The 19411-nt window shown below is 41.0% G+C and overlaps 1 protein-coding gene across 2 annotated transcripts in view; it reads left to right on the top strand.

Moving 5' to 3' along the window:
• LOC126336634 (protein bicaudal C homolog 1) overlaps positions 1–19411 on the top strand; it is a 282230-nt gene that overhangs the window by 183686 nt on the left and 79133 nt on the right. For both annotated transcript variants that reach the window (XM_050000527.1, XM_050000528.1), the window contains one exon: positions 11611–11823. In XM_050000527.1, the coding sequence (XP_049856484.1) occupies positions 11611–11823 (213 nt within the window). The remainder of the gene's footprint in view (positions 1–11610; positions 11824–19411) is intronic.

The raw sequence follows: 19411 nt of genomic DNA on the forward strand, positions 1-19411 counted from the left end.
CATTTGCCTAGAGAAGCAGATACTTAAACCCGTGTCCTTTCATGATTACAGCGGCAGGTATGTGGATCTATGTCAGATCTCTCTTTGCCCAAATGTGGAATGTCATCTGGAGCACTACTGCTCATAGTAATAAACTCCACAGAATCAAGAAGTCTACTGCAGTTTGGCGTTCTTCCTTCTGCTCCTCCTGAAAGGAGTCTACGGTTCTATGCTGTTTACGCATTAGTCATACCCAGCTCACCTATTGTTTCCTCCTACTGATGATCTCACATATTGGTGGAATGTCCCCTTCTTTTGGCCCTTCATGTTAAGTATAGTCTTCCCAATTCCTTAAATTTAATATTGGCAGACAATCCATGGATGGCTGAACTGATCTTCAGTTCTTTCCATGAAAGTGGTCGCTATTTCTAGATGTAAAATTCTACTTCAGTCTTAGAGCAGGGGTAGGTCGGTTGTGGTTATGACTTTTTAGTGTCTTCTTGATCTGTGACCCCACGACTGCCCCCTTCCTCCAGTTTTTAGATATGGTCTTAACTTTCATGCTTTTATTGTGCATGTTTAATGCTCATTATTTTATAATTTAAATTTCCTGACTGGATCCATCCACTTTCAGTAGACACTTTCTTCTGGGACTCGCTTCGGGATCATGGGACTGATGACCTTGCCGTTTGGTCCCATAACCCCTCTCAATCAATCAATAGTGCTACAAAAGTAGAGTTACTAAATGCAGCTTTCTGAAATGCCTTCACAGAAGAAGACAAAGAAAATATTGCAGAATACGAATCAAGAACAGCTGCCAACACTATTAACATAGAAGTAAATATCCTCAGAGTAGTGAAGAAACTTAAATTGCTTAATAAGTCTTCTGGTCCAGACTGTATACCAATTAGGTTCCTTCCAGAGTATGCTGATGCAATAGCTCTACACTTAGCGATCGTATACAACTGTTAGCTCGATGAGACATGTACCCAAAGACTGGAAAGTTACACCGGTCACACCAATATCCAAGAAAGGTAGTAGGAGTAATCCACTAAATTGCAGGCCCATGTCAATATCCAGCAGGATTTTGGGACATACATTGGGTTCCAACATAATGGATTACCTTGAAGAAAATTGACACACAGTCAACATGGGTTTAGCAAACATTGTTCTTGTAAAACACAACTAGCTCTTTACTCACATGAAGTGTTGAGTTCTATTGACAAGGGACTTCATATTGATTCTATATTTCTGGTAGGCTTTAGACATCATACCACACAAGCGACTTGCAGTGAAATTGCGTGCTTATGGAATATGTCTGTTATGTGACTGGATTCATGATTTCTTATCAGAGAGGTCACAGTTCATGGTACTTGACAAAGTCGTCGAGTAAAACAGAAGTGATTTCTGGTGTTTCCAAGGGTAGTTATAGGCCCCTTACCTATATAAATATTTTGTTCGCAGATGACACTGTAATTTATCGACTAATAAAGTCATCAGAAGATCAAAACAAATTAAAAATCATTTAGAAAAAATACCTAAATGGTGCAAAAATTGGAAATTGACCCTAAATAACAAAGTGAGAGTTCATCCACGAGTGCTACGAGGAATCCATTAAACTTAAGTTAAATCATAAATCAGTCAAATCTAAAGGGCATAAATTCAACTAAATACCTAGGAATTACAATTAGGAACAACTTAAATTGGAAAGAACATACAGAAAATGTTGTGTGGAAGGCTAACCAAAGACTGTTTTATTGGCAGGACTCTTCGAAAATCGAACAGATCTTCTAAGGAGACTGCCTTTACTATGCTTGTCTGTCCTCTATCCCAATACTGATGCACAGTGTGGCATCCTTACCAGATTGGATTGACAGAGTACGCTGAAAAAGTTCAAAGAAGGGCAGCATGTTCTGTATTATAACAAAATAGGGAGAGTAAATAAAATAGAAAGAAACTTCCACATGGGAAAAATATATTAAAAACAAAGATTCCAAGACTTACCAAGCGGGAAAGCGCCGGCAGACAGGCACATGAACAAAACACACACACACACACACACACATACACACACACACACACACACACACACACACATATCCATCCGCACATACACACACAAGCAGACATATTTAAAGGCCTTTAAATATGTCTGCTTGTGTCTGTGTATGTGCGGATGGATATGTGTGTGTGTGTGTGTGTGTGTGTGTGTGTGTGTGTGTGTGTGTGTGCGCGAGTGTAAACCTGTCCTTTTTTTCCCCTAAGGGAAGTCTTTCCGCTCCCGGGATTGGAATGACTCCTTACCCTCTCCCTTAAAACCCACATCCTTTCTTTTTTCCCTCTCCTTCCCTCTTTCCTGACGAAGCAACTGCCAGTTGCGAAAGCTCGTAATTCTGTGTGTGTGTGTTTGTGTGTTTTGTTCATGTGCCTGTCTGCCGGCACTTTCCCGCTTGGTAAGTCTTGGAATCTTTGTTTTTAAAATAGGGAGAGTGTGTCACTGAAATAATACAGGATTTGGGATGGACATGATTAAAACAAAGGCATTTTTCGTTGCGGTGGAATCTTTTCATGAAATTATAATCACCAACTTTCTACTCCAAATGTGAAAATATTTTGTTGGCACCAACTTACGTATGGAGAAATGATCACCATGATAAAATAAGGTAAATCAGAGCTCATCTGGGAAGATACAGGTGTTTCTTTTTGCACAATATGAGAGATTGGAATGGGGCCCCTCACTATTGCAGCTAATTTTTCCGTCTCTGGCTGCATTTCCTTGACCCTGCTCTTCCTCCCTATTCCCCATTGCCCTCTTCTTCCCCTTTCTCAGTGTTCTGATTTATATCAACCTGGCTATTCATCTGGTACATTGTGTTGCTTGCAATTTTGTTCCTTCTGTCTTTTCTTTCATCCTTACTGTCCTTCAGGTCTGCACTTGGTTTGACCATCCCTTCCAAATTTTTTGTTTGTAGCGAACCATTTGGGAAAGAAATCCCTCCCTGGCATCTATGGTGTGGGTTCCTCACCCTCCCCCCCACTCCCCGTCTTCCTTCTGCTCTTCCTTTCCCTCCACCCTGCTATGTCACCAGGATGTGTGGACAGTTGTGTGGTGGGGCTGTTACGTACCCATTGTGTGAGCCCCCCTGACAACACAGGGATCACACTACTGATACCTGGGCTGTTCATCCCCATGTACATCAAGATGATGTTGCTTTTCTTCCTGGAGCATGAGAACTCAAAGCAAGGGCTGCCATGTTAGGCGGTTGGGCGGCGCCCATCAGGAGAGCTCCCTGATCAGAGTGGGTGGTGTCATAGTGCATGCTTGGCACATGGAGCGTACCAAGTTGCAAAAACCTGGCTGTTCTCAAACAGCTGTCTTCAAATGGGGAAGAATCATTGAATGCTGCTTCATATGATCTGGCAGCCTTCACACCCCTGGTTACACCATGGGAGGAAGGCCAGGCTTGCTATCTTGGAATGAACACTTTCCCTGTTACCTCATCTATACTAGGACAGATGGGATCACATTCACTGCCACAAAGCTATTTTTTCTTGTGGAGAATAGTAAGGAGAAATTTGGTAGAATGGAGTGTCTCTGTAAGATGTGGTCAAGCTCTTTGTTGATCAAAGCTGCTTCTGCTGGCCAATCTGCAGCTCTTTGTTTGTGATCATCCTGGCAATGTCACAGTGTCTTACCCTTCACGAAACTCTGAGTAGGGTCCATGGAGTGCTTTTTCACAGGGACCTCGTCCTGCAAACTGATGAGGATCTCTGGGCTAATCTGGAGTGACTCTGAGTAAAATGAATGCAATGTGTGCAGAAGGGTCCAAAGACAACAGCACTGATTCTGGCACCTTCATTCTGGCTTTAAAGGGGGATAACTTCCCACAGAAGGTAAAGGTTATTTGCTACAGATGTGATGTGAAGCTGTACATTCCACCATCTATGATGTGCTTTCAGGGCTTTTGTTTTGGGCATACATCTTCCTGCTGTACAGCAGATCCTGTGTGTGGTGGTTACGGGCACCCACTCCATGAGGGAAGTGACTGTGATCCACCACGTGTGTGTGTGTGTGTGTGTGTGTGTGTGTGTGTGTGTGTGTGTCTCCATCCAGTGTCACTTTCTTCAACTTCTGCCCTATTAATTTTTTTCCTCCCCTCCCTCTTCTTTCTCAGCCTCATCCCTCTCCCCCTCCCCCTCCCCCTACCTTGCAGTTTTCCAGTGATCGGCACCCCCCCCCCCTCCCCCAACACCAGGAATCCATCTCCTGTGTGTCTCGGGCCATCGGGCCAGAAGTGTCCTACCACAACTTAGCCATGAGACGCACTATCTTTGCACCCCGAGGTTGCCTGTTGTCTTTCGGTTCCAGATCTTGCAGATGTCTGTACTCCCTCCGTCCCCTGCCCTTCTCCACCTTCAAAAGAGGAGGAGGAGCAGGAGGAGAAACAACTTAAGACCCAAGACAAGGCCCACCCTGTGCCCCCAAAGGTGCCATCTCTCCCCTCACAACCTGAGTCTGACATCTTATTTATGGGTGTATCCCATCCTTGTTAGTGACAACCACTGATACTAACATGATCTCCTCTCGGCTTTTCTTGTATGATCTGGAATCTCACCACACAACCATCTAGTGAAATTCAAGTACTATCATCACCAATCAGAAATAAGTAATCTTGTTTCCTCCTACTCTGCATTATTTTTCAAGCAATGCACTTCCACGATGACCACTCACCAACATTTCATAGTTATCAGGTGTTCTGTTGGTACCGTGCCAGCCCCAGGGTAGTACTGGTGTGATCTGTATGACCCTAATTGGTTTTGTACCCTACAACAAAACAAATCTGGTTGGATCTCTACTTTGGTTCCCTCCATTGCCATTAGTGACTGGATCCCATTTGTACCTACTTGGAAACAGTACTGGCAAGAGGGTGAAAGACTCAAGCAATTATCATTCACAATGTCTACCTACCTCCAGGTAGGCCACTTCCTTATGTTGAATTGTCTACCTTAATACAGCAATTCGAGCCCCTGTTTCTCCTCCTTGGGGACTTCAATGCACACCATCCCCCGTGGGGGGACCAACTTAATAGACCCCTAGATTTGTCTCCTCAATGGCAGGTCCACTACCCACTGCAATGCCATTCGCAGCAGCTCTACTGCTATCGATCTCACAATCTCATCCTGTTCTCATGGCTTCCCTAAATTGGTTACCCCATAATGATCTTTGTGATAGTGACCATTTTCCAGTGATTCTATTGTCCCACTGCCACCACCCGCAGACGGGCCCACATGAAGGACCAATTGGCCTTTATATACATCTGCAGTGTGCACTTGGATGTATCCCTCTTGAATTGCATTGATGCGGACATAAAAGGCATCTCTGCCACTATTCTATTATGCTGCTGGCACTGCCGTCCACCTATCCACAGGTCCCCTTTATTGTTGGGTATTGTGGTGGATGAAAGGTGTAGCAGTTGCTGTCCAGAACAGCTGACAGATCCTGCAGTGATTGAAACGACATCATTCACAAGCCAACTTCATCAATTTTAAGCATTTCCATGCTAAGGCTTGTTAGAGCAGTGTAAAAAGGAATACTGGGAGTGCTCTGTTTCTGCCCTGGGAACATCTGCCTCATCACAGGTATGGTCCAACCTCTGTAGCCTTTTGGGCCACCAGAGACAGTCAACTGTTCAGGGTCTTAATCTCCAATGTGCACCGATCCATTGGTCCTTGCAGAATACCTGACAACACACTTCACAGTGGCATTGGCTTCCTGTTCCTATCTTACCACCTTTCTCCGGCAGAAAAACAAAGTTGAAAATACTCCTGTCTCAACCCAGAACATTGAATCCTATAATGAACCCTTCATTGAATGTGAAGTCTTGCAGGCTCTTATCTCTTCATGCAACATGGCCCCAGGCCCAGATTCCATCCACAGCTAGATGATGCATCACTTGGTCAATCCCCTGAGGCAACATCTCCTCGAGGTCTGCAACCATATGTGGCTCGAGTGCTTTCTTGTCACAATGGTGAGACAGTACAGTTTCCCTGTCCATAAACCTAGTAAGAACCCAATGTCACTCGACAGCTACCAACGAATTAGCCTGATGAATGTAGTTTGTAAACAGCTCAAGCAGTTGGTTAGCTTCAGATTATGTTGGGTACTCAAATCTCATGATCTTTAATCTCCATATCGTTGTCCTCTGCAAAGGATGATCTCTGACCATTTACTCAGAATGGAAACAGCAATCCAACAAGCTTTTACTAACTGCTAGCACCTTGTTGCAGCCTACTTTAACCTACATAAGGCAAACGACATGCCTTGTTATCACATTTTAGTTACCCTCCATGACTGGGGTTTCCATGGCCTCTTTCAGATTTTTATACACGAGTTTTCTCACCAGCTCTTCCAGGTCAGATTGGCACTTCACTCAGCACCCCTGGATTCAGGAGAATGGTGTCCCACAAGGTTCTGTATTGTCACGCTATTCCTCATAGCCATCAATTTGTTTGTAACCTCTACTGGGCCTGTGGTTACTCTGGCATTATACATTGATGAATTTTGCATCTGGTGCAGCTCCCACTTGGTAGCATCTGCTGACTGAGGCACCATCTGATGGACCTCTGTGTAGGCCATTGCCATGGCTTCCAGTTTTTTCCCTCGAAGATGCAGTTTAAGAATTTTTGTCGTCAACTCACAATACACTCCAATCCAAAACTATATTTAGGTGTCAAGCTCCTCAATGTTGTTGCACAGTCATACTTCTTGGGCTTCATTTTTGATAAAAAGCTGACATGGCTGACCCATATTCACCACCTAAAGGCTACATGTATGCAGAAGCTTAATTCTCTCTGCCTCCTGGCCTCCACACCTTGATGTGGAGATCGTGCCACTATTCTCCATCTTTTACCATGCTCTACTGTTGTCTGGACTAGATTATGATAGTCACGTTAATGGCTCAGTGGCTCCTTCCACTCTGCAAATACTTTACCCTGTTAATCACTGTGGGGTTCATCTGGCTATTGGTGCCTTTTGCACTAATTCCATAGACAGTCTTCTTGCAGAAGTGGGGGATTCCCCCTCTACAGATGTAATGGTGTTAGCTCTGTTTCTTATGCAATCCCCATTTGTCAATTCCCTCACCATCCAGTGTACCCTGCCTTCTTTCAGAATGAGGGATGTCTCCGTCATGACAACTGCCCATGGGTGGGATTGCCGGTTGGAATACACCTCACTTCCCTCCATTGGGATCACCATCTCCACTCACTGGAATTCAACCCCTGTATTTCATCCCACCCCACACTGGATGGTGCCTAGACTACAGATTATGACCAACTTATTGTGGGATCCTAAGATCTGACACTTGTACGGTTTTTTGGTGTCCTGTATGTCCCATCCTTGCAGAGTTCCAGGGTGGCACCACCATCTACCACCACACTGCTCAGTATTTACAGTTGAGCTCTTCACCTGTATCAGGCCATGGAGTAAATCTGGCATCATAAATTGTCCTCTGCTCAGACTATCTCGGTGCCCTTCAAAGTTTGTGTGCTGTACACTGCCCATCCATTTGTGCAATGGGTCCAGGAAAACGCACTTGTTCACTCTTGATGGAGCCATTGTGATATTTATGTGGGTTCCTGGTCATGTCAGTCTGTCAAGAAAGAGGCTGCTCAAAGGCGGCAGTCCTCCTGCCTCAGCCTACTAGTTCATGTATTCCCTCCAATGATCCATGCATTGCCGTCTATCAGGAGGTGATGTCTCTTTGGCATTGCCGTTGGTCCTCCCTTCATGGGAGTGAGCTCTGGATTATTAAGCCTCTCCCAGCACCTTAGACAACCTCCTTGGCCTTCCTGCCAGGAGGTCATTTTAACTATGTTGTCTATTGGTCACAGCCTTTTTAGCCGTCATCACTTGATAAGTGGCACTGCCCCACCACTTCGTATACATTGTGCCCATGTTTTGACTGTCTGCACAATTTTTTAACCATTTATGTTCCCGATTGGATGTGCTGTCTCAGTTATTGGCTGTTCTAGCATAAGTAGTGTGGGCTGGCGATGACATTTTATTTTTTATCTGTCAAAGCAATATGGCGAAGGTCATTTAATTTTTAGTGGTGGATCTCCATTTCTGTGAGGTGTCTTCTGTAGCCGTTTCTCCACATCCCTGTCTTTAACTGTCTTCTCATATGTCCATTCAGATTGACAGTCACTTCGTAACTCTGTCTTTGTGTTCTATAGTTTTGACTTAGATGCATATGACCCTAGTTATTCTTGTGCCCTGAAACCAAACCAACCATCTTCTACACTGATAATTCTAAGATAAGATGGAATATGCTTTCACATCTCCTACTGGCTTAGAACACCTTTTATTGCTGGGATCATGTAGTGTGTTCACAACAGAGCTTCTAGCCATTCAGAGCCCTCCATTTTGTTTCTCTGGCCTCCCTCCACAGTCTTAATTTGTACCAGCTCAATGAGCAGCCTGCAGGGTATTGACCAACGCTACTCTTCTCACCCTTTAGTATCTGCTTACCATGACCTTCTCTCTGCTCTTGGCCTTGCTGCCTGCTCAGTTGTCTTTCTTTGGGTCCCAAGTAATGTGGGCATCCCAGGGAATGAATTGGCTGACCGTTTGGCTAGAGAAGCAGATACTTGCCCCCATTTCCTTTCACGATTCATGCTGCGGATATGTGAATCTACATCAAACCTATCTTTGCATGAAAGTGGAGTGACTTCTGGTATTCTGCTGTTCCCAGTAAAAAGTTCAACACAATCAAGGAGCCTACTGCAGTTTGGCACTCTTGCTTCTGCTCCTCTAGGAAGTAGTCCACTGTTCTATGCTGTCTACACAGTGATCATACCAGGCTCACCGAGTGTTAACTCCTGTGTAAAGAACCACTCAACACAATGTCGTTGTGGAGCCATACTGTAGTATCCCACATGTTGGTGTAATGTCCCCTTCTTTTGGTCCTTTGTGTTAAATATAGTCTCCCAGATTTCTTATTTTCATATTAGCCTGGTGGAACTGGTTCTCAGTTTCCTCCATGAAAGTGGTTTTTATTTCCAGATAAAAGGTTTTGCTTTACTCCTGAAGCAGCAGCAGCAGGGTGGTCGTTGTTGCTATTTTTCCAGTTTTTAGATTTGATCTCACCTTTTATTGTGTGTTTTTTAACTTTATACTTTGACTCCCCTGACTAGATCTGTCCACTTTTTTCAGAGGGATTATGGGACTGATGACCTTGCTGTTTGGTCCCATATACCCTCTCAAACTAACTTACCTTGGCCCACAACCCAGCCCCAGGCCCTGATTCAATTAACCACCAGATGAGCCAGCACCTGAACACTCTCTAAAGGTAATGTCTGCCCATGGTGTGAAACAGTCATTGGCTCAAAGGTGCCTTTCCCTCTTGCAGTTAGATAGCATGGCCTATCATTAAGGCAAGCAAGAACGCCATCATCTCTCAATACTTACTGGCCAATTGGCTTGACAAACATGCTCTGTAAGCTGCTTAAAAGGTTGGTTGCCTGCATATTGTGCTAGGTTCTCAAATCTTGTGGCTTTTTGTACCCTATCAGTAAAGTTTCTGGGATGGACAATCCATCATCTTCTGTTGGAAATGACTATCTGGCAGGCTTCTTCTAAATGCCAACATTTTGTCTCAATCTTTCTGACATGCATAATGTGTATGACATTGCTTGGAATTGTCAAGTTTCTCATTTTCCATGACCCTCCTACAGTTTTGTCAGTTTTTATCCCACAGATTGTTCTGAGTTAGCTGGCACATAACTCAGCTCCCCAAATTTCAAAGAGGAAGTTGCCCCCACAGAGCTCCGTTGAGTGTCACTCTTTCCCTCATCGAGTCAGTGTCCTCTGTTGGGCCACTGGTCACTGCTGCCTCAAATGTTGGATTTTTACATTTGGTAGAGCTCCCACTTGATAGACTATTCTTAATGCCAGGTCAAATGCACCATCTGGTGAGCCTCTACATACGCTGTTTCCTAAGACTTTGAAGTTCTCTTCTACAAAAACATTGGCCATGCATTTCTGCCCTCATGCTGTGATTCACCCTAACCTGAAATTCTACTTGGGTACCTAGTACCTGCACACTGTAGCACAGTCCCATTTCTTGGGCCTCCTTTTTTTTATAAAAAGCCAACCTAACTGCACAATAATCATAAAATGAAGACCAGCTGCATGCAGAAGCGTGTGTCGTCCTTGCCCACATATCTTGAGGTGCAGATTATGCTACTCTTATTCACACTTACCTGGCTCTGGTTTTTTCCTGACTGGGCTATGATTGCCAGGTTTGTGACTTCGTTACTTCATCAACTTTAAACCTTTGTAGTATGCACCTGGCCACTGGTGCCTTTCAGACTAGTCCCGTAGTCACCATTCAACAATTCACTTACACCTTATTCATCCCATTCCCTTTAAACACATGGATGTGGTCATCCTGGTACCTACCATCAGATGGGAATTCCTGCTGGAGTGCACCTTGGTTCCCTCTGCTAAGATTCCTCTCTCCCCTTACTGGATTGTGCTCCTTGTTAACATGGTTACCAGTGTATGCTATCTTCAGGCAAACAGCATAAGAAGGCTTAACACCCTCAGATTCCTCAGCACCAGTTCATAGGTTTTCCAATTTCTTAAAGCTTAGATTTTATTCTGACTGAACTACGGATATGTTGCCTACGAGCCAGCAGCACCATCGGTACTGAGTCAGTCCATCACGGTGGTATGTGGCCGACAACTGGAGCATTCCATACAAACCACGTGGATGGCAGTGTAGTCAGCACACTGGACTCATATTGGAGAGGATGGCAGTTCAAATCCACCTCCAGCCACAACAGATTGATTTTCTGTGATCTCCCTAAATCATTCTAGGCAAATGGTTGGATGCTTCCTTTTAAATGTCATGGATGATTTCCTTACCAATCGTTACCAAAAACAAATTAAGCTTATGCTCCATCTGTAATATCATTGGTGATAGGACATTAACCATAACCCTTACCTCTTTCTTCTTCATTATTTCTTTCTTCATTAATTCATTTTCCTTTTCTTTTCCTTCATTCCTGCCTGTTTCTTCCTCCTGCCTCTCTTCTTCATCTAGACATCCTCTAGGTGGAAGCCTGTACCTCACCTCTGAGCGTCAGACAGCATAACTCAAGGCACGTTATGCAGGCACAAACTGTCAGATAAGTGAGTTGTGGTGGTGGTGGTCATTAAATAATTGCATTTTTCATTGTGGTGAATTCTTTCCAACCAACTTTCTCCTCCAGATGCCAAACTTTTTGACTCGTACCTAGATGGGTGCTCGTGTTGTCCCTGTGTTAACTTTGAGTGGCACTCTACAGTGTGAGTTCTAGAGTAATCATGTAGATGTAGAATACATTTTCATACCCTTTTTGTACGAGTATCTGACTCATTTGAAAAGAAGTTTGTTTCTTATGTCAACAAGAGTTAATCCACATGTGGTGTACCTGTATACTTTCAGAAAATAAGTTTCTTAGGGTAACTGGAGGTGGTGCATTGGTATTACTCATTTTAGCATGTCCTTCAGAACTGGTCTCTGTGTAAGGAGCTGGAGAAATATTTTAAAAGCTAATAAACTAAATTTAACTTTCTTGCAGAGCAACAGGGTGACAATGAAATTGGATGTCAGCTACACTGATCATTCACATATAATAGGAAAGGGAGGTCTGACAATAAAGAAAGTAATGGAGGAAACAGGTTGTCACATTCATTTTCCTGATTCGAACCGCAGTAATCCAACTGAAAAAAATAACCAAGTTTCAATATCTGGTGAAATGCAAGCTGTGGAGAAAGCTAGGGCAAGAGTAAGGGTAAGTAAGAATTCAATACATATCTGTACATGTCATATAATATTAGTTTTACTACTGCCAAGGAATGGAGGCAACTGAGTTGTTTTAATGATATTTCAGTTATTGCCATTTTGTGCCCTTTCACTTATCACATAAAATACTTCAGTATGATCATTTTTTTCTTAAATGACATTGCAAATTCATTTTTAATTACTGAAGAGAATTTTAAGGCATAGTTGCAACTGAAAATTCATGAGCCATTGAATTTAATCTCCAACTCGAGTTTCCCAAGGTGACTGGTGTACTTCTGCATGTTCAGCTGACTTCATATTTCTATTTTTGAACACTGTTCTTGCAACCAATCCCGTTATCCTACAGAGCTGGGAGTTAAGGAGTTCTGGAGTTCTGTATACTTGGACTTTTGGAGTCCAGGCTAAGAGTATATGTGACAGTGCAACTTGGAGCACCCGAAGACAAAGAATGAGTCAATCTGTGAAATACTTAGTGAAAATGGAAATACAAACTCCTATGAACACTCTGATGAACACAATTAACCAATTGTGCTGAGAGAACCTGGGAGATAATGTAATTTCTCATGATAAATATATCTGAAAACACTAGCTGTGCCTTAACATACTACATACAAAGCAAAGATAGTTTTCAGTCTGTTGTACTTCTGTTTTGTTTAGTAACAAAACTGTGTAACATTTATAAACAAAGTAAGACAGCAAAAAGCCATATGTGACATCTGTTATTTCAAGCATATCAGAAAGAATAGACATTGTATACATATGATTAAGGTGGGGACAACCAACTGATAATTTCCGTGTAGATGCACACAATGCTCGTCGAACTCTTGTGGGGCTTGGCAAAATACTGTGAGTAATAAAGACAATTGGCAAGGGGCACTACATCCATAGAGTGTGGATAAGTTGAGAATTTGAGTCTGACAAGGAGCATGTTATGGTAGTCTGTGCAGTTGTGATGACCACAGTATCAGCATGGTGCAATGGTCGGTGCATTAGCCTAGTAAGCAGATGATCTGGGTTAGTCATTGTATGAATTTTTAACTTCCCCATTGATTTAAATCAGTGACCCCTAGCAACTAATGTCATTACAAACTTTTGTCTTAAAAGGTTTGTTAGTTGATGCAAAACATAATTGGCGTAGAATTTTTTTACTTACCTAATTGTGTTTTAAGACAGTGAATTTATGAAACAAAATTATAAGAACCAAGATACACATTGGCAATAGTGGGGGTATATTCATATAAGAAAAAGCTTTCCTGATCTAGAAGGAAATGTGTACAAAGCTTCTAACTATATTACAACAAAACATGGTATTTGCAGTGTGTAGTGTATGATAGACTTTGCAAAAGTATATGAAGTAAGAAGTGTCACAATCCTAAAAATATTAAGAACTTCCATTCACTTAAGAAAAGTGGGGTAAACCTATATGAAGGTTTTAAGAGACTCAAAGTATTCTAAAAGAATAAACTGTTTCTGGGAGACTATATTCACTTCCAGACCATGCTGACGGAGATAAGGGTCATGTCTGGACTGGTCCTGCAGTTTCTCCTGGAAGTAGCTGTGTGTGTGTGTGTGTGTGTGTGTGTGTGTGTGTGTGTGTGTGTGTGTGTGTGTGTGTGTGTGTGTGTGTATGAGAGAGAGAGAATAAGACAATTTTTTTTGAGATGCGATGGTTTTCCTGATGCTCTGTGCAATCTGGCATTTAAATGCCATGCCTACATTTTTACCCCATGCAGAGATAACGCACAGCATTCTTTTACTCCTTGTATATTATTTCATGCTTCTATTGTTTTATTGCTTCAGTGTTTCCTACCCTACATCTACTATCGATACCCGTTCTTGTGATCATGTTATTGTTTTCAAACATTAATGATTGTACTTGGTGAAGTTCCTTGTGAGTGAAGTATTTCTTTGGCTTCACGTGTTTTCATAAAAATGCTGCAAATAAAGAAATTCTCACATGAATTAAAATTCAGAGGAAATAAATATGTAAAGGTAAATGAGATTAGTGGGTGAAAGGACCAAGAATGTTGGACATAAAGAAAATCCACACATCAAGAAAGAAACTAGTGTCTTCAAGGCATTTCCTCCCAGTCAGCTTGTAGAGATGAACATTTGTTTGGAAATATTATGGTGAACCTTAGCATGCTCTGCAGTTTCATTTCCAAGAATACTGTGTGCATAATATGTGGTGGTGATGCATCTTTGGGTGAGAATCAGCATATTCATAAAAAGGTTGTGTCAAACCTGAAACAGTCTTAAAAAATTTGGTGGAGTAGCTACAACAATGACGTCAAAAAAGGCTAATAATAATTTATATGAGAACATAAGACTAGTTTATGGTCTCATATATATTGGTAAAGGGATGGAGGTAAGCAAACTTGTACATGCATTACTTGACATTCCAAATCATCCTGCAAAATTTGACTTACAATAATGTTACTGGTACTGCTGTTCCTGAAGTTCGTAAATCTCCATGAAGCAAGCAGCTAAAGAAGCACTCAACGAAAGTGATGTCAGTGAAAGTGGTGCTATTTGTTAATGTTTTGATGGCAGCTGGCAGAAACAGGGGCACACTTCACTAAATAGTGTTGACAGCTACATAATTTCATACTGGCAAGGTAATTGATGTAGAGATTCTAAGCAAGTACTTTAAAAATTGTGGTAGTGGAACTGAAAAAGAGCATGAACATAAATGTCAGATGAATTATACTGCTTAAAGTGGTGGGAGGGAAGTAGCAAGAGTTCTCAGGATTTTTAACTGTTCAGTGGCAAACAGATACACACAGTATTTAGGAGATGAAGACAACAAGGCTTACGACTAGGTGTGTGCAAAACAACCTTATGGTCCTTATGTCACAATTTCTAAATTAGAGTGCATTTGGCATATCGAGAAGAGAATGGGGTCCAGGTTGAAAAGATTATTGAAAGAAAAGTCAAAAATAGTACTGGATGACGGTAAGAAGGAGGGTGATAAATGTCACCTGACAAATGTTAAAATAGATAACAGAATTATTATGGCTTGGCCATGAGAAGAAATGTAAGGAATTTAGAAAACATAAAAAAACTGTATGGACTACCTTTCTCCAGAAGATTTCCATGAATTAAAATTCAGTGCATGGTCTTTTCCCGAATGATCCTGACACTTGGTGCAAGTACAGTAGTGGTGCCAGATATGACCACAAACATTCTTTACCAGCATCAGTAATGAATGAAATTAAACTCATATTTAGAGACCTTCGTAAAGATACACCGTTGAAGAAATTTCATGTCAAAACCCAAAATTTAAATGAATGAGATTTCTGTCATTTTGAACCAGTTACAAAAAACTGTATTTGTTCAGCTTAGAATGCTCAAATTTGGTGTTTATGATGCTATTTTATGCTTCAATGGTGGTGTAAATCATTGGCCACAAAATCTATTGGAAATACTGCAAAATCCTTGGTGCATAGAGAGAATCTGAAAAGCAGATATTGCTAATTTAAAACGTACAAAAAATCCGGGCAGAAAGGAAGAGGGATCAAGAGAAGAAATGATCAGTATGATTCAGATGATGCACAGTATGGTGCATGAAAAATAGTGGTAAGTAATTCTCATCAATAACTATACCAGAATTGCAATATTAAACTTTAAATGGATTTTTCTCAAAACTACATTTTACTTTTTGGTACCATTAATTGATAAACTTGAGTTTATGTAACATGGCACAAAGAATCATTCTGTAGAGCAATGGTACGCTATCCAATTTTGTGTTAAACTTGGGGCGTCCACTTTTATGATGCTTGATAAGACAATTTCTCAGTTATCACCAGGAAACATTTCTTAAAATAGTGAAACTGAAGGGCACAACAGGAAAAATTCCTTTGATTACTAGCCCACTTCACGTCGATTGCAAGAACAGGAAACAGATAATAAAAACAATGTAAATACTAGTGAGACAAACAATTTCATAAAACTCGTTCACCAAATAACACAAGTTTACAAAATAGGAATTTCAGGAAAGTGTAACAAAACTACTTCAGGGTATAGGACAATGGTTCATACAGTAAAATCAGGCATTTAACTATTTCAAGACTAATATTAGTTAACAGTTTAGTGAGGTGAGCAAAACCATGTGTACTGAATTATATGATGAATTATGACAGAGCTATGTAAACAACTAAAACAAGAAATAACTAAGGATATATCTTGAATTATAAACATGTTAATGGAAAGAGTATTATCCATAGGTGATAAACAGGAACAGCTAGCATGTGAGTTACAAAACCTCAATGAAGCACACTCCCAAATTCAGGAGCCCTGTCCCAAGTGGGTGCGTCACTAAGAAATGTGATGAATGTAGTCAGTGAGCTGCAAGACATGTACAAAAATTTATCTACAGAAGTACAAAAATTAAGTGTTAACAGTGGATCAGTTAAGTTTAGTTGAAATCTGCCAAAGATATGTGCAGATGTAAAGGAAATAAGTGAAAAAGCTGAAGCCGGGATGCTGGATAAGGGCAACACCCTTGCTGAAAAGGTAGTATCAGAGTGTAAAATTTATGTAGATACAGTAGAAGCAACTCCAAAAGAGAAAGCCAGTCAAAATTTCTGGCTCAAATATATTCCAGTTTAAAGGACGCAGAGCAAAGGTTATGGGGCAGTATTGCTAAAACTACTGACATTCCGAAACATTTCACAGCAAACGAACCCATGCTTTCAGAGAAGTCGGGTACTTTCACTGGTTACCCACAACATGTGGCTAGCCTGTCGAAGGAAAAAGCAAAGGTTGCAGAATGCAGCAACACTTGACAGAGCTGTATCTGTCGAGCAAGTGCATTTGTTATGCCACGAACAAACATAAACATGCCTATCACTGACAGTGTGGTGAGTTTGTCAACATTACTTGCCGATGAGGGATTACTTGGCCATTTACAATGTCTAGTATTTACCTCTGACGGGAAAGAACAAACAACAAACCCCATGGTCTTTATCAGAGTCTTGTAAAATGTTTTACCTTCTACCTGGACTGAAGTCCATAAAATTAGATTTATTGTTGGATAAACACATGGTGGTGGTCTACAATAGGCTAAGGACATGGCAGAACATAACTAGTATGAAGTCAGAGAAAGCCTTTCTGGATAAATATTAGTCTGAGGCCATACAAGTGAGGCTCAGACATGAAGTATTCAACCCAGCTCCATTCGATAGCAAACACGGAAGTTTAAGGAACTATTTTGAAAAATATTTTATTACAATCAGATACTGGACAAACCTGGTATCTCAAGTATAAGAGTTGAAAATTTTAAAAAGCTGTCTTTAGGGAAAAACTCATTATCATTCTGGAACATGACACCAATTACTATCTATATGTAGTGCACTCAACAGATTTGATATACAAAGAGAGATCAATACAACCCAAGCCTATTAGTATACAGATAGGGCCACAGGGATTTATTGATAAACAAGTGAACAATGGATTCATAGGACAACACAGATAGCAACCTTACTCCCACACACTCCTGGTAATTGTAATGTTAATCACAACAGCAGTGGAAAAAGTTGTAAATTGAAGGTCAGATATAAAATAAATGGGCAAAATTTAACAAAAATAACTACAGTGGGCAAATAGAATATGTAAAATATGTACATACAACAGTCACCAACAATAATCAGCCCATCATTTGGCAAACACAAAAAATACCAGACAGTTGAATAATCCAAACAGCATAATTTGGCCAGCAGAGTAATGTGCAAATGCTGGAGAACAAGCAAAGCCAAAGAGAATTTCAGTTGACAGCCTCACAGAATACTAACTGGGGTAATCAAACACCAACATTCTATATAGCAGAAGTTGTGCCTAACCCATGGACCGATGCCACCGCAATGCTACAAAAACCTGAACCAGTCATAGTAGGCTCCCTGTTCTGTGACCTGAGATGAGGGTGAGGCACGAGCTTGAGACACATATGCTTCATCAGATACGATCAAGATAGTGATGTGAAAGGTAAGCTGTATGAAAGAAATAAGGATACACAGGAACACTTGACAGAAGGCAAGGTACAAGCTACTACTGAAGCCAAAATAATTAGTTGGTTAGGAAAATTTTTTGTTTTTTCCTTATGTCAAATGTGCAAGCAATGAAATGAGTGGTTGTAACACCAAAGTAAAATTCGTCCTTGTATCTTGAGACAATGATACTCTAAATACAGCACTTTGTCTTGTACGTAGTCCAGTTTGTATACAAAATGAACTTGTGAAACACATGGTAGCGTGAAATGCAATACATAACTCGCTGCAATGAAATTGGTGTCACAGCTACACAACAAACTGCAAGTGCATGCACACCAGACAAGAATAGTTAGAAGTGTTGGAGCACCTAAAATAAACAAACCTGATCAAATACAGCCAGCACTACCATTTGTAAAGCCTATTGAATAAACAGGGTATTGAAAACAGTGTGTGTATGCTACAACTAAGACTATCTACACAATACAGACACAAATGAAGATAAGCTAAGGGATTATGTCCACAGGAAAGGGATGCTTAACTATGAAATACTGAATCCAGCTATGCTACTATATAAATAACATATGTACAATACTTAAAAATTTAAGTATTGAAAGTGCATGCACTTTTGATTGAAAAGACTTGTCTTAGGTAAAAAAGTGAGTACAGTGTAAGTGGCAAACTGAATAAGACATCGCACCATGCCTCAAACACACATGGCATTAAATATGTTTCATGATAGCAAGACTGTGACTGAAGTGAATGAAAATATGGTCGAGTATATGAAAAAGGTATTAGTAGCCATTCAGCCACGATACACTTATCTATGAAAATTTAGTTTTAAGTTAGTATTGAGCTTTTCTTCCACGGAATGATGCAGCGACACATCTTTAGGTAAAGAAAGATAAATGCTTGCAGAGTGTTAGGTACAATATAAACACCAGAAAGGACCACACTGCAAGTAAATACAGTGAAAAGTTTGTGTATGAACGAGTGTGATAGTGTGAAAGTATGTGCAGAAGAAAACAGTTGCAGTATGTCTTATATAATGTTCAACTAAGACTGAGTACTAACAAATAACCAAGGGTTGGAACCTAACCATTGTAAGCATCGACTGTTCACTACCCTGAAAGTGTCAAACACCAAAATTACATTAAAATTTTTATGCATGTATGTTACTATGTAATCATGGTTTTATGCTCATTATACATAACATACTGTACTGATGATACAACTCTGTAAACCTCAGCACATGAAATGGTTATCCTTCATACAATGATCACAGCAAGCAAATATTGAGCTGTTTTAAAAAACTGAATAAGTATTTGTAAATAAAACAGAAAGAAACTTCCACATGGGAAAAATATATTAAAAACAAAGATTCCAAGACTTACCAAGCGGGAAAGCGCCGGCAGACAGGCACATGAACAAAACACACAAACACACACACAGAATTACGAGCTTTCGCAACTGGCAGTTGCTTCGTCAGGAAAGAGGGAAGGAGCTTGTGCCTGTGTATGTGCGGATGGATGTGTGTGTGTGTGTGTGTGTGTGTGTGTGTGTGTGTGTGTGTGTGTGTGTGTGTGTGTGTGT

Source organism: Schistocerca gregaria, chromosome 2 (assembly GCF_023897955.1).
Source record: "Schistocerca gregaria isolate iqSchGreg1 chromosome 2, iqSchGreg1.2, whole genome shotgun sequence".
Lineage (NCBI taxonomy): Eukaryota > Metazoa > Arthropoda > Insecta > Orthoptera > Acrididae > Schistocerca > Schistocerca gregaria.